Raw genomic sequence first — 13,771 nt, 5'->3', positions numbered from 1 at the left:
CCTCAGGAGAACTGTATGGGTCGGATAGGGTATCATGGATGCGAACTAGGGATTGGCGATTGGAAAGGTAATTTAGAATAAACCTGCATAGTTGCGGGTGGAATTTGAATGTGTGGGAGAGTTTGTAGGTGAGGCGTTCGTGCCAGACAGCGTCGAAGGCTTTCTGGATATCGAAGAGCAAGCGGTGGTGGGGATATTGTTGTTTAACTGGGCGAGGATGTCAGTTTTGAAGTCTAGGAGGGCGTGTGAAGTGCCGTAACTCCGCCTGTTGGCAAACTGGAATGGGGGGATAATGGTCTGGTCGGTGATGTGTTGGAGCATGATATGGTGAATGACGTGCTCGAAAATTTTCGATGTCACGTTGAGGAGGGAGATGGGGCGGTAGCTGCCCGGAGAAGCTGAAGGTTGTTCCTTTTTTAGGATGGGGACGATGTGGAATACTTTCCATGGAGTGGGAAAGTGTGCTGATTGGAGGCATAGGTTGAGGAGTTGAGAGAGGAAAGGGCTTAGGGTTTTTGTGCATTTTTTTAGGATGATAATAGGGATGTAGTCAGGGCCGGTGGATTTTTTTATTATTTCGGGAAAGGATGATGGATTCTACTGTATGGGGTGTGATAGCTTGTATTGGTAAGCAGCAGGGTATTGTAGGTTGGGGTGGTGGGATCTGAAATTGGGTGTAAATGAATGGTGTGGTAGTAAGGTTGTGGATGTGTTGGCGCACCGCAGTTTCTGTGGGTGGGTCGGACAAATTTTGGGTGGTGTGATGGGCGGCCAGAAATGGCTAGCAATCAGGTCGGCGTGGGCTTTGGGGAAAGTATTGTGGGGGAAGACGCTGGCTGTGCGTGGTTTCGCGTAGCGTAGTCGTCAGCGTATAGTGTCTGGATATGGGATTGGATGAGGTGTGTTAGGGAGTAAATTCGTGATTTGAGGAAATTAAACTGGGGAGCTCGGTGGAGTTGGCGTCGTAGGGTAGTTTTTTGCTTGATAAGGTCAAGGACGTGGGGTGGAAGGGTGATTAGGCCCTGGTAGTTTAGTGGTCTGAAAAGGGTGGTTTCGTTGCAGGCTTTTTGTGTGATTTCCGTGAACTTTTACACGGCGGAGTCAATTTCGATAGGAGACAGATTGGACGAGAGGCAGATATTCGATAGTTTATCGGCTAGGTTGTAGTTGAGGCGTTAGCAGTTGGTGGCAGCGTAGTTGGGAAGGAATTTAGGCTGGGATTTGGGAAGGCGATCGGTGATGTTGAAGTGGAGAACTACTCCGCCATGGTCGCTCAAGCCTGGGATGGTGGGAAGGTCTTGGGGGGAGGTAGGAGGGCTGGGGTTGATGAGAAGGTGGTTGCCTACCAGGAAGGAGTCGATGAAGGAGTCGATATTTTGCCTATGGTCGGTGGGTTGGATGGTGGGGAGGAGGGTGAGTTGTAGAGGGTGGGAGCGCTGCGTGGCTAACCTATTGCCATTGGCGTTTATAGTGGTGTTATACCAGGTATTATGCTTGGCGTTTAGGGCGCCCCCTAGTACAAGGGAGAAACGTTCGTGTTGGCTAATTGGGAGGGCTTTGAGGCCTTGCACTAGGTTGGAGATGTCAGCGGGATTAAGGGTTTGGTCGGGGCAGTAGAGGCTACCTAGGAATATGATGGAGGAAGGTGTGGTGATGAAGACAACGGTTAATTCAATGGATGGGGCAATAGTGGTTGGGATGTAGGCTCGTTGGGCGTCTAGAGGATTAGCTACTAATATGACTGTGCCCCCGTCTTGGCAGTCAATACGGTCGGAGTGGGAGGTGATATAGTTAGAGATGTACAGCTTATGTCTTGGGTTGAGTTTGGATTCAGTAAGAAGTAATAGGTTGGGTTTGTGGACGGAAAGGAAATTGGTCAGTTCGTGGCGTTTTTGTCGACTGACGAATTCTGTTGTCAGTCAGTAGTAATATCACTTTGGTGGTCATTACTGGGGGACACTTGACAGACGAAGCAGAGGAGCGAGAGTCTCTTCTCCATTGTTGAGGAAAGGGAGTTGTATGTGGGGAGGAATGTGGTGAGTTGGGAGGTTAGTTGGGCGGTGGAGGTGTTGAACAGCGAACTGACTTCGTGGGCGGACCTCTGATCCTTTTATACTCCGCGTAGCATTCCAGGAAAACATGCAAAGATTTTGCTACTTTGTGCCTTTGTCAATATATCCGTACTGGCATTTTTTTTGAGTAAGGTAGGTGAATGCATTTACGCACAGAGTGTTGGACTCCCGCAACAGTACTCTGTCGGAATACCAACTAAACACCTCCCTGTCATCAGAGAACTGGCCTGGAACCGTTTGACACATTACTTCGGGCTAGCCCTCCCGCTCTCCCGGCTTTTGGAGCCTTCAGGTCAGGCAATTCCTTTCACCAACGGAAGGGGAGGGGAGGAAGGGACTTGTCAGTTCAGGGAACCCCTTACCGTCCGACCCCTCCGCCGATCGAGTTCAATCTTCTTCGCAATAAGAAGAGCCCGAACATAATGCACAATACGATTCCAGCTGCCAGCTCTGACAATGTTGTCTGGAGAGAGCTCCCCTGTGTTTGCATAAAGTTGCCTCTTGTAAGAGAAAAAGGTGTGTTCAGCGTCGTCCGCCACTCCATCGCAGAACACACAATCAGGAGATCGCGCCTTCCCAATACTGTGCAGGAAAGATTAAAAACCTTCATGCACGCTTAGAAGTTGGGTAAGGGAGTAATCTATCTCACCGTCCGTTCGGTTCAACCACGGGTCTAAGTTGTCGAAGAGCCGTGCAGTCCATCTGCCTCTTGGCTTATTTTACCAAGAGAGTTGCACTCGGTAAGGTTGCGTTGACGTTAAGTTCTCCCCCTTATTGCGGTAGATAGCTTTGCACTCCTTGGCAACGAGGGCAACGGGGACCACTCCCGCAATGACCATCGTAGCCGGTTCAGAGACGGGACGATAAGCAAACGCCACTCGCAAAGCTCCCCGCCTCTGCACTTGAGCAAGGCGCTTACGATGCACTTCTTTGTGTAGGGCATCAGCCCATACATCCGCGCTATAGGGCAGAATCGACTGCGTTGCTCCCATAAGGAGACGTCTCCTAGTAGATATAGGGTCCTCAGCATCACCATTAGCCAACTCAAGGCCGCGACTCCAACTGCAGCTCTGACCGCTGCTGCTTTGATTTGCTCGAAGAAGCGCATTTTCCAGTCGAACATTAAACCAAGGTATTTAACCGCTGGTTTTGACTCTATAGTCAACTCGCCGATCGATATGAGACGCAGGGTCGGGATTCTTCTTCCTCGAGTGCAAGGCTGAAACCGTGAGCAGTCGTCCATCCGCTCACCCGTCCCATCAATATGCCAAGTCTGCTTTGCGCCTATTCAACAGTGCGTCCGGAAACAAGTAACGGCATCTTCGACCTCCATAATATCATCTGTGGACCTCCCTGTTCTGAACCCGAATTGCATTGGGGATAAATCCTCCTTGATAAATTTCTCGAACGGTCGGTATGCAGACGGGAGTCGGGGAGACGGGGTCTCCTTTACCCTTGCTGATCAGCGCGAATTCAGCCATTTTCCAGCGACAAGGAAAAATGCCCTCCTTCAAGCAGCCTTTTTGGCCGTTGGTGGAAATCAGTTTGAAAACTTCCGCCGGAATGCCATCAGGACCTGGCGCCTTCGGGAGAAAACCTTCTGAAAATGTTAGTTAGTTAGTCAATCCACCAATTCCACGATTTTAAAATTTTCAATAAGTTATCATTTATCGAATAAATGGCTGCAGGCTTAGAACTACAATTAATTGTCGCATAATTAAAATGTCAAGAAAGAATATATGATTTTTAAGAATGTCTTCATTTTCCCCGATTCTTACGCTATCCAGCCCACATACCATTTTATAGGTCTATTTCTCTTCTAAACTAGTGATCACAAATTTCGTTCCTTTTCTCGAAATTCTCAATATTAACGGAGATTAAGCGTTTGAAGTTTTGTAATGGATTTCTCCTCTATTTTTCCCCTATCTCCCTACTTTCCCGCAGATTACACCCCTCACCGCCCAAACTACATTACATTTTCTAGGTCTACCTCTGCTCTAAGTTAGTGTCATCCTATTTTTACATAAAACTTTCGTAGAAACTTTCCCGCTTAAATTCAAATTGCCATGCCTACAGTGGATGGTAACAGCATTCTATCACCCATTATAAATAGTGCTACATCTCAGCTGTTTCCTAATGTGACAGTTTCAATTGTTTATCAAACAAGTGCTCGGGTTGTTATCGCCTAACTCAATTAAATGGGATTTTCCGAAAAATCATTAGTCAAAATTTCTTAATAACAAAATATGGATCTCGGCAAAACGTGCAGGACGTGTCTGCGTTCCGATGGGACATTGAGTCCTTTGGTTGTGTCGATTACTCCGAAAGTTGGTTCGGTCTCGAGCGGCGTCGTTGACCTGTGGAAAATTTACACTCGCTTATTGGTAATTAATGTTGTATTTAATATTTATAATCAAAATATGATAGGAGTGAGTTATTAATTGATTTTTTTCCCGGGTGATAGGAAGCACTACGTAAGTTTTACATTGGGAAGTACGCGTGGCTTATCTGTGGTTTGGAAAAATCGCTACTGCCTTTCTGCTTCCTTATAAATTATTGAGAAGCAAACGCCAGCAGCTTAGTTTGGTTCTGTTATGGAAGTAGTGCTAGAAGGGATTTACTTAAACGAGATAGCAGAATTGGACAATCAGTTCAAATTCTTGAATATTTGGAGCCGAAATAAACAACTCCCTCCTAACCTGGGTTGATCTAATACAGTCCACCCCAGTATTCATCATTCTACCATCGTGTGGACATGTGAATCCTCTGATTTATTAATGAAGTTTCGAATATGTCTGAATCCATTCGCATTTCACGTTTTTGTGGTTTGTATTCATTTTGTTCTTCGGGAACCCGGCAAGCTACCAGTGTTACGCTGATCAACTCAAGACGACTGCCGAGGGAACGAAGGGTAGGCCGTTGCCTATGACGCCAGCAGTAACGCCAGCTTAGCTATATTGCCTTGGTAAAAGTATCATTGGAAGATATTTTGCACCTTATTGCTTTGTATCGTCCTGTTCGGTATTTGTTGGACCACTTTCCTTCAGTTAAGTTCTGTGAATCTGGTGAGTTGTATTACAAAATCCAAAGGAAGCGTTTAGAGTTTAATTTCCCACTTTACAATGAAGTTGCCAGGATTTTCCAAGTGTTCAGGATCCGTCTTGAAAAAAAATCCTCCAGGAAGCTAAACTTCTTTGCTCATTTATATATTTATTTTTCTATTTGGAGTCTTTTGCAGATGAAGATTATATGGTCTCATTTGTCTCCCACACACCTCCCAGTTCACAATTTCTAGTAGGGACTACTCCAATGTTAGCAAGATAATACTCGGGTGCCTACTGTTTACCCTTTTGTGGAGTATAGGGTATCCAAACATCTTAGTTTCTAGTGAGATTATGCTTCATGTTCACGATCATCACACTTGCTGCTGTGGGGTTATCAGCAGGGCAGCACAAAGACGAGACAAACACTCGGGACCGGGGTTTGAAGGGGCAGTGAGATTGAGTGGCTGGCGCTCAACTATTTTGACCATATGGAAAATTTGCAATTAATCTATATAAAGTATAGCCAAAGTATTTCCAGCAAAGGGGAAAAACCAGTGTCTTGATAAATAACATAAATAAATGTTTTATTTGAGGAGGTATTTTTATATTCCTCATTCGACTCCCCATGGCAATGCCCCATGTATTCGTCAAGAAGACATTCGGTACTGTGTTAGTTGGGTTAATGCCTGATTATGGTTTGTGAAAGGATGACTTGCTCTGTTGTACATAAAGATGTCAAGTGAGGGTTTTTAGATGTGTTAATGAAATTGTCATTGCTCGTAGCTCTGGCATTTAAGGGGGTCCTCTCATGTGAAGGCCCTTTTACTGAGAATTTTCTATCGAAGAACTGAATAAACATACAAATGCTAATTTTTCACGGTACATTTATTAATATCTTGAGCATACATAACAATTTTCTCAGCCCGATATCGTCGTTCATTATTAAAGTACCCGGCAACATATCCACTCAAACTAGAGGACGTTCTTCTTAAGGAAAAAAAAATAAACGGCATTTTAATACGTGGAGTATATCCTGGTTCGTGAACTAGGATTATTAAAAAATATCCATAAGTAAATGTTTCGTAGCTTTTTTCTGTGAATTTTGATATTTTTTCGCACTTTTTTAATGCGTAAAGAAACGGCCTGATGAATCGCAACTATCCTAGTTCGGGAATCGTAGAAACATGTTCTGAATAAGTGGTTCCAATAACTTCGTTGATTATTCACCATAAAACTTAGACTGACCCTTAATCTGCTATACTTGGTCCACAACCCGTCGGTTGCTTCAAAAAAGAGATAAAAAGCGAAGTCATTCAAACGTTGTTCGGACCGATAAATTCGCGCTTCATTGCGGCGAGCGGCATAAACCTGGCCTACGATACTTTTCATGTTTAACACTGTAATTTCCGAATGACTGGGAATATTAAAAAATCACTTTGCCCAAAAATTGTACGCTATATCTACATGCAATTGATTTCTCGGAACCGACATAAGGATGGCCCACCTGAAGCTTCAATTATTTGGACATCCTGTTTGTTTGTCCTCTAGAAAAGAGATCGACTTTGTGACCTCTTGTCGGAAGAATTTGTGATATTTTGGAAATGTTCAAGTCAAAATGTTGGATTCAGCACTGATTATGAAAAGCGATATCGTTACTGTCTTGAACGAAGTGTTCTAACACACTTCAAGGCACTGATCCAATTGAATTGTTGCGCCAACGATTATTATTATTTCCGAGTTATCACAATCTCGGCAGATGTCGGACCTTACCTCATACTAGCACTAAGTGCCAAGTATTTAGGCTCGGACGATCCTACCTACTTCAAGAATAAAGGGGCGCTGGTGATAATGGCCGGTGGTAGGTCAATTCGAGAATCCGTCGAGAACTCCCCGCAACATCGAGCACGTATGCAGAATGGTGTACTTCTGCATGGTTTGAACCAGACTGCGAAAATCCCAGTACATCAAGGGAAGCCGTGAGGGATTTAAGTACAATACCTGTAGCTGACAATATTATGGGAACTACAACGACCCGCTCGAGACGGCAAATTTCTTTGATTTTCCGAGAGCCAGTGGCTCATAGTTTACCTTCTTCTCCACGTATTTTCATTCGATGTTGCTGTTATGAGGGATAGGAATACAAATAATATAGCTTCGATGTGGAGGTCACCAATGCTATATCCGGCATGCGGCTCGTGATGATCTTTGCGGATGGTTTGGATTCTACACTTGTCTAATCCAAACTCCATCCGAATATCACGGCTGAACACGTCTATTATTCGCAGCAGACTTCTGAGATGGTCGTCAGTACCAGCACATAGACCATCCGTGATCCGTCGGTGAAGAATAAAGTGTCATAGCCTAGCAACACGTCGACGGTCTTCCTCTCGCGTAGTTCAGCTTGCATGTGGCATAATCAGCGGGGAATGCCCATATTTCCCGAGGTACTTTGTCTAGGATATTACTCTGCCCGTAGGGCTTCGCTGGGCAGCATCCGAATCCATGTAGTCTGATTGCACGCTACAGCGTATTTAATGTGGAGGTCTAGTGGAAGGAGATGCAGGAGTACATTGTGAGCATCTGCCGGGCAGGACTTTAGAGCTCGGTAGTACCTGTACACGCGGTTCTTTGAATCCTATTATTGTACTTTTTGCTCAAAGCCTGCCACCATACAATAGAGCCTTATATTAGGATGGGAGGCACCATAACTGTGTACATCCAGAGGGCCATCCTCGACCGGATACGCCATTTCATTGCAAAAATTCTCATGCAGATATAGAAGGCTATATATCCAAGGCTATAAATCCAATTTAGCTTTGGATCCGGGATTACAGCCAGATACTTTGCATTAGATGAAAGAATCAATCTTTGTTCATTCAGCCGTGGTAGGGTGAATTTAGGCACCCTTGCCTTGGAGGTGAATAGCAGCAGTTCCGTCTTGGTTCGGTTTATGCTTGATAATAATTTCACCAAGTCGTCACCTTCACCTCGCTACCGTCCAATATTCGCAAAATTTCGTCCAACACTACTAGCAAGAGCAGAGAGATGGCGCCATTCGGGCACGTGTTCACAGCTCTGGTCAAGTGGTTGCATCCCAGATCCAACTGGATTATCTTGGTTCTTAGCATGAATATAATGCGTAAGATACCCCTTCAATTCAGTACTGGTCAAGGCTTCGTTGATTGCTTTTGTAGTAACCTTGTTGTATGCCCCCTCTATATCCAAGAGGCCAGCTAAGGTAAACTGCTTGTACTGCAGTGACCGCTCAACCGTGCCAATTACCACGTGGGCTAAGCATGTTGGGACTTAGAGAAAGGCATTCTCTTCATAATCGTCCTTAAGTGGATGTCCGGTGCCAACATGAAAGAGGTTAGTTTGATTGGTCGAAAGACCTTTTGCGAACTCATGGCGGTGCCTGCCCGCTTTGGTATGAAAACCACTTGTGCATGTCTCGAAGACTGTGGTACGTATCGTAAAGAGATACAGCTCCCGTAATTCTAGACAAACCACGACACAACCCTTTCCTGCTGCTCCTGTAACATGACTGGCATTATGCCATCTGAACCCGGAGATTTTTATGCGGAGAAGCTATTTAAGCTATTTTTCTGCGAATTTTGGGGGAATTAAAGCACTTAACATATTTTCTGGTTGTCGTAAAAGGTGATCAAAAGTGTAGAAAGTGTAGAAATTTGTGGGCTAGCAACCTGAAAATTTTGAAACTTTACTGCTACCGAAACGTCTACAACACGTCGGAGAGGTACTGACCTCTCGAGTACGACCTTTGGCTATTGAAAACGGACTATGATTCGTTTCTAGAATGTGCGTGCTCGCGTCGAAAATACTATCGATGGCCCTCAGAACTCTTGCTATCGCCAGCTTGAGCGAAATTTCCAGCGATATAGGCTATATATCCCAGGCCTAAACGAAGATGTTGGGACTCTGGAGGGTACCCCTCTCTCTATTGCGGCGCTGTGTTTTTGTACTCTGGAAAGCCAAGTGGTAATATACATGGATCCGGTGTCGCACTGCTGTTGACGAGAAATGTAAAGCGTGTTCTCTTGACCTGGGAATCAGTTTCTGGCAGGATATTGATTGCAAGATTTCAGTTCAATTTAAGGAGGTTCGCAATTGTACAGTGCTTTACATCAATGTTGATTTCCGATATGGAGAAGAAGGATTCTTTCTATGAGAAATTACACGCAGTTTAGGAGAGCCTGCCTAAAGGTGTCACTCTGCTCGTGATGAATGATTTGAATGCCAAGGTGGGCTCTGACTCTACTCGGGCATATGCTGGAGAAGTATGATCTCGGTGACCGTAACAATAACGATGATAGATTCGGAGACTTCTGGAATTTCCACTGCCTCGTCATTCTCGTTTTCGACAGTACACTCTTCGACGACAAGAACTGCCACAAGATAAGTTGAGTTTCGACTGACTGGTACGGAACACCTAATCAGATCAGTCATATCGCGATGAGCAGTAGAACTAGTGTTTTCTCAATGTACGTAACAAAATAGGTGCCAAAATCAGCCTAGAAAGGAATCGTCATCTAATGAGCGGTTGCCTTCGTTCGCACCTCGCGGCTGCATCTGCTCGCAAAAGAACAAATCCTTGGTCTCCCAAATTCAATACGGCCGTCTACGCGATTTGACTGTCGTCTAGGAGTGGGAAAAATATTTAAACAACCAGCTCGAGAATATTGATGAGCACTGGGCCGCCATCAAAAGTGCCGCCTAAAAGGATTTTACAAAACCTGGATAAGAGCTGAGAGGTTTGTTGATGGCTGCGATAGGGGGAAGAAAAAAGAAAATCCAAAATTGCGTTGGTGAGGGAAGCAGAAGCTACCGCCAAGTAGCAAGAATTTCGGCGAAATCTTCGGTCATAGCCCTATTAAGCTAAATCTGCTTTTGATGTTTGGTCCAAAATTTGGAAGTGCAAATATCTCAACACTAACATCCGCGACAATACCCTCCATGCTATTATACTATATGGGAGTGGCAGTGGATATTTAACATATTAAGGAAGGGCGACAACCCAACTGCGTGTTATGCCATGCAGTGGAATCCACTATCCCAGAATGGACGACGAGTGTGTCGTTCTCTCTACTTGCCATAAAAGAGTGAAAGTGGAGCGCAAGAAGTACCGGAAACCGACAGTGATGGCGCATAGGTGTGGTTTACGCGCGTGGGACAAAGTGCGTCAGTGGACTATGACAACCATTTGCATTATGCCCTTTTATTACCATTTGTAGTTAATACCTCGTTTTGCTAAATCTTTCTCAAAGTCGGGTCCCTTCCCAATTTAGGTGAATAAATTCGGCTTTTTTGTCTCCTGTTCCGTTATGTATTCATACTTATCACCGTCGAGCTTCCTTTACCAAGGGATGGCAGATAATATATATTTATCACAAATTCAGTCGTAAAACCGAATGCTTTCAGAATCAATATTTCTCGTTGGGTTATTATTACATTCAACTAAAAATAAGTAGGCGTTGTTTAGAATCTAAATGATCATTTCACTTTAATTTTAGGTAACCTACGATTCTGCTTTGCCTGATCTCATATGCGATCATTGCGTGGACGAAATTCAACAAACGTACTCTTTTCTCGTGAAATGTGAAAGCTCTGAGTCATATTTCAGAGTTTTGAAGGAAAGTAAAGAAGAGACTGCGAATATCGATGACGAGTATATGGATATATCAGAAATTAAAAATGAGAGTTTACACGTCAATGGATTCATTCCACAATATACTGATAGTTCAGCTAAACATTCCGTTCAGAAAACGCCAGCAAATATAAACCATTCTAATAAAACTACCCTTCAGGCAGCAACAGACCATTCCAATAAAAGTGACCTTCAGACAGCCACTGACCACTCTAATAAAAGTACCCTTGAGGCAGCCACAGACAATTTTAATAAAAGCACCCTTGGGCCAGCTACAGACAATTCTAATAAAAGCACCCTTGAGGCAGACGCAGACAATTCTGATAAAAGCATCCTTCAGGCAGCTCCAGATGAAGTAACCCAAAATTCCTGCGAGTTCAATGAGACAAGTTATAAATTCGAAGTAACTGATATCACAGACAATGTTAAATATACTTTGGAAATTGTTGGTGATCGAGTTTCGCTAGCTGGAGGGAAAGTTAAACAAGAAGTAGAGGTAAATTTCGACGAAGACTCTACCTCCTTAGACGAGAATACGATTTGTAAAGAGATTAGTCACAAAAACACCAAAACTTGTCCTGCATGTTCCTATCAATGTGATACACCAGAAGTTCTCGGAAGGCATATAGTAGATGACCATATATTGGGCTCGATTTGTACTATATGCAAGCAAGGTAAGTTTGCATTTTGTCGGGTGTCAAGCTGATGCCATTTCAATGTGTCCTTGTCTTTTAGAGTTTAAATGTACTCCGTTGGAACACAGTTCTACACATCTCAGTATAAAGCAGGCGGCAGCATCCGACAACGAATCCGATAGCAATCTAGATAAAGTTCCTAGTCAGATAGGTTTCCCATATAAATGTGAATATTGTAGGAAACCATTTCGTAGTAAAACTGGATACAGTTACCATATGTTGGTGAAGCACGACTACGCTGATGAGAAGGAGAAAGTAATTCAATGCACTGTTTGCTCGAAGTTTTTCAAATCGAATAGTGCTCTTGAATCTCACATGCGCACCCATAACGGACAGAAACCATACACTTGTGGGTATTGTTCGAAAATGTTTGTGCAGAAGGGACATTTAACCGTTCACATTCGTTGCCATACTGGTGATCGACCGTACAAATGTACGTTCTGTCCCAAAGACTTTTCAGATAAGAGTAATTTCAATAAACACATACAATTTCACACTGGCGAACGACCATATAAATGCAAAGTCTGTCCTCGTACTTTTCAACGTAAAAAATTACTAGAAATTCATTTGTTATGTCATACAGCCGAAAAACAGTTTAAATGTGAAATTTGTTTGAAATCGTTTCGTCAGCGATCGGCGTGGAAAGAACATGCTAAAATTCATTATTAAAGGAGAGGCGGAGAAAGTCAATCAATCCCGCATGATTGTAGCCCAAGTGGAAAATGCTAACGAACTTTAAGAAGACAAATTTTAGTGTGTCGATAGAAGTATTATGTGTAGTCGGAATAATATTTGTACTCATTAGAGGTAAGCGTGAAAGTACTAAAGTTATTTATAATCATAAATTTGCGATGCGACCTTGTTTAATTATTAAATATTTTTAGGAAAACGAAAAAAGTTTTTCTTCTCGCCTGTAAATTACAGACTACTTTCTGGGTTTCTGCGGTGTAGCGAGCGAACATATTTTTACATGCATCCGAAAATTATACTTCGCTTTAAATCTAGACATAGAACAAAGCTGTCGAAACTGCTTCTTGGACAGCTTTTCGGCTTGCTCTTCTGCAGGCTCTGATTTTCTTTTTACGTTTGATAATTATTTAAACACATATGAAACTGATTTAATTAAATCCATGATTCATGAGCCCGCAAACGACGCTGCATATAGGGGTCGGTTGTATTGAGATGATCAACCTAGAGTATGTGGTCACCGATAACCGCTGAGATGATTGAATATAATCATGCGGAAACTGATCATGAGATATCATGGTGAATTAAGTGAAGTCTGTTAACGTTGGCTATAGAGCTCCCTACTCTACTTTGTATGGGGGAACAAATGTAATTACTCCTATGACCTCACAAATGGTGGAGAGAGGAGAGTCGACTGGAGACTCAAGGCGAACGGAAAAATATCTTCCTAGATCGGGAGTAGGCGCGTTTGAAACTCGAATTGGGGAGGTACTTTGCATGTGGCAGTGTGTCTATAACGTCTATAGCAATTTATAATTTTCTTGCGAATGCGTATCCACGCGAAGATTCGAAGCACGCATCTGTGTAAGTCAGGCCGCCACTTTGTTGCCATAATAGAGCAATAAATATTACTGCTTATATGCGGGTTAGACATGAAGTAGCTAACTGGCGCTTGGGTCGATGACGCCTAGATGTTTTTCTTGTGTACGTTTCCGATCGCATGTATCACATATACGCCACCAACAGCATCAAATAAATGTGCAGAATTCTTCACGCACAAGTGGTTGAAAAACGTCGAACAAATTGATTGTTTCTGACAATGACTGATGGACTGATGAGTATTAAAATTTTAAAATAAAATCTGCCAAGCCGGCTGGACTGATGATATGTGAGTAATTGTAATGCGGTTGTCAAGAGGCAAGAGTGATTACATAAGAATTGAAAGGAATTGGTATAAATATTTCGCAATAATAGCGGGGGAGGGGTGTTGTTGTTCAACAGGCAGAACTTCGACGTATCCAATCGTTTGACACCCGACTCAATATCTCGATTGAAGTGCTATAACTGATGGGCATTGAAATTACCGAACACAAGGCGATATTAGTTGGCTAAGAAGAGAGTGTTGCTCTTTGTGATCGACGTATCAACGAATGCCTCAAATTCAAAATTTACCGCAGTGTCGTCCCCCCTTTCGTCCCCTATTCTTCTGAGTGTTGGCCGTTTATAAAAGATAATGAACAATTTCTCGGGGTAATAAGGAGTTGCATCTTGTCACCGATATTTCGTATTCTTATCGGTGACGTTCTTCATGCTGTGTCGTATGGAGGA

General features: G+C 43.4%; 1 protein-coding gene across 1 annotated transcript in view; it reads left to right on the top strand.

Moving 5' to 3' along the window:
- Window positions 1–12,363, top strand: part of LOC119653404 — a 42,998-nt gene extending 30,635 nt beyond the window's left edge. Inside the window, exons 17-19 of the mRNA XM_038057968.1 lie at window positions 4,316–4,456; window positions 10,648–11,455; window positions 11,517–12,363. Of these exons, the coding sequence (XP_037913896.1) occupies window positions 4,316–4,456; window positions 10,648–11,455; window positions 11,517–12,145 (1,578 nt within the window). The 3' untranslated portion in view covers window positions 12,146–12,363. The remainder of the gene's footprint in view (window positions 1–4,315; window positions 4,457–10,647; window positions 11,456–11,516) is intronic.
- Window positions 12,364–13,771: the final 1,408 nt, after the last annotated feature.

This window comes from Hermetia illucens, chromosome 4 (assembly GCF_905115235.1).
Source record: "Hermetia illucens chromosome 4, iHerIll2.2.curated.20191125, whole genome shotgun sequence".
Taxonomy (NCBI): Eukaryota; Metazoa; Arthropoda; class Insecta; order Diptera; family Stratiomyidae; genus Hermetia; species Hermetia illucens.
The sequence above is the reverse complement of the archived record's forward strand: the minus strand, read 5'-3'. Positions and strand labels throughout refer to the sequence as shown.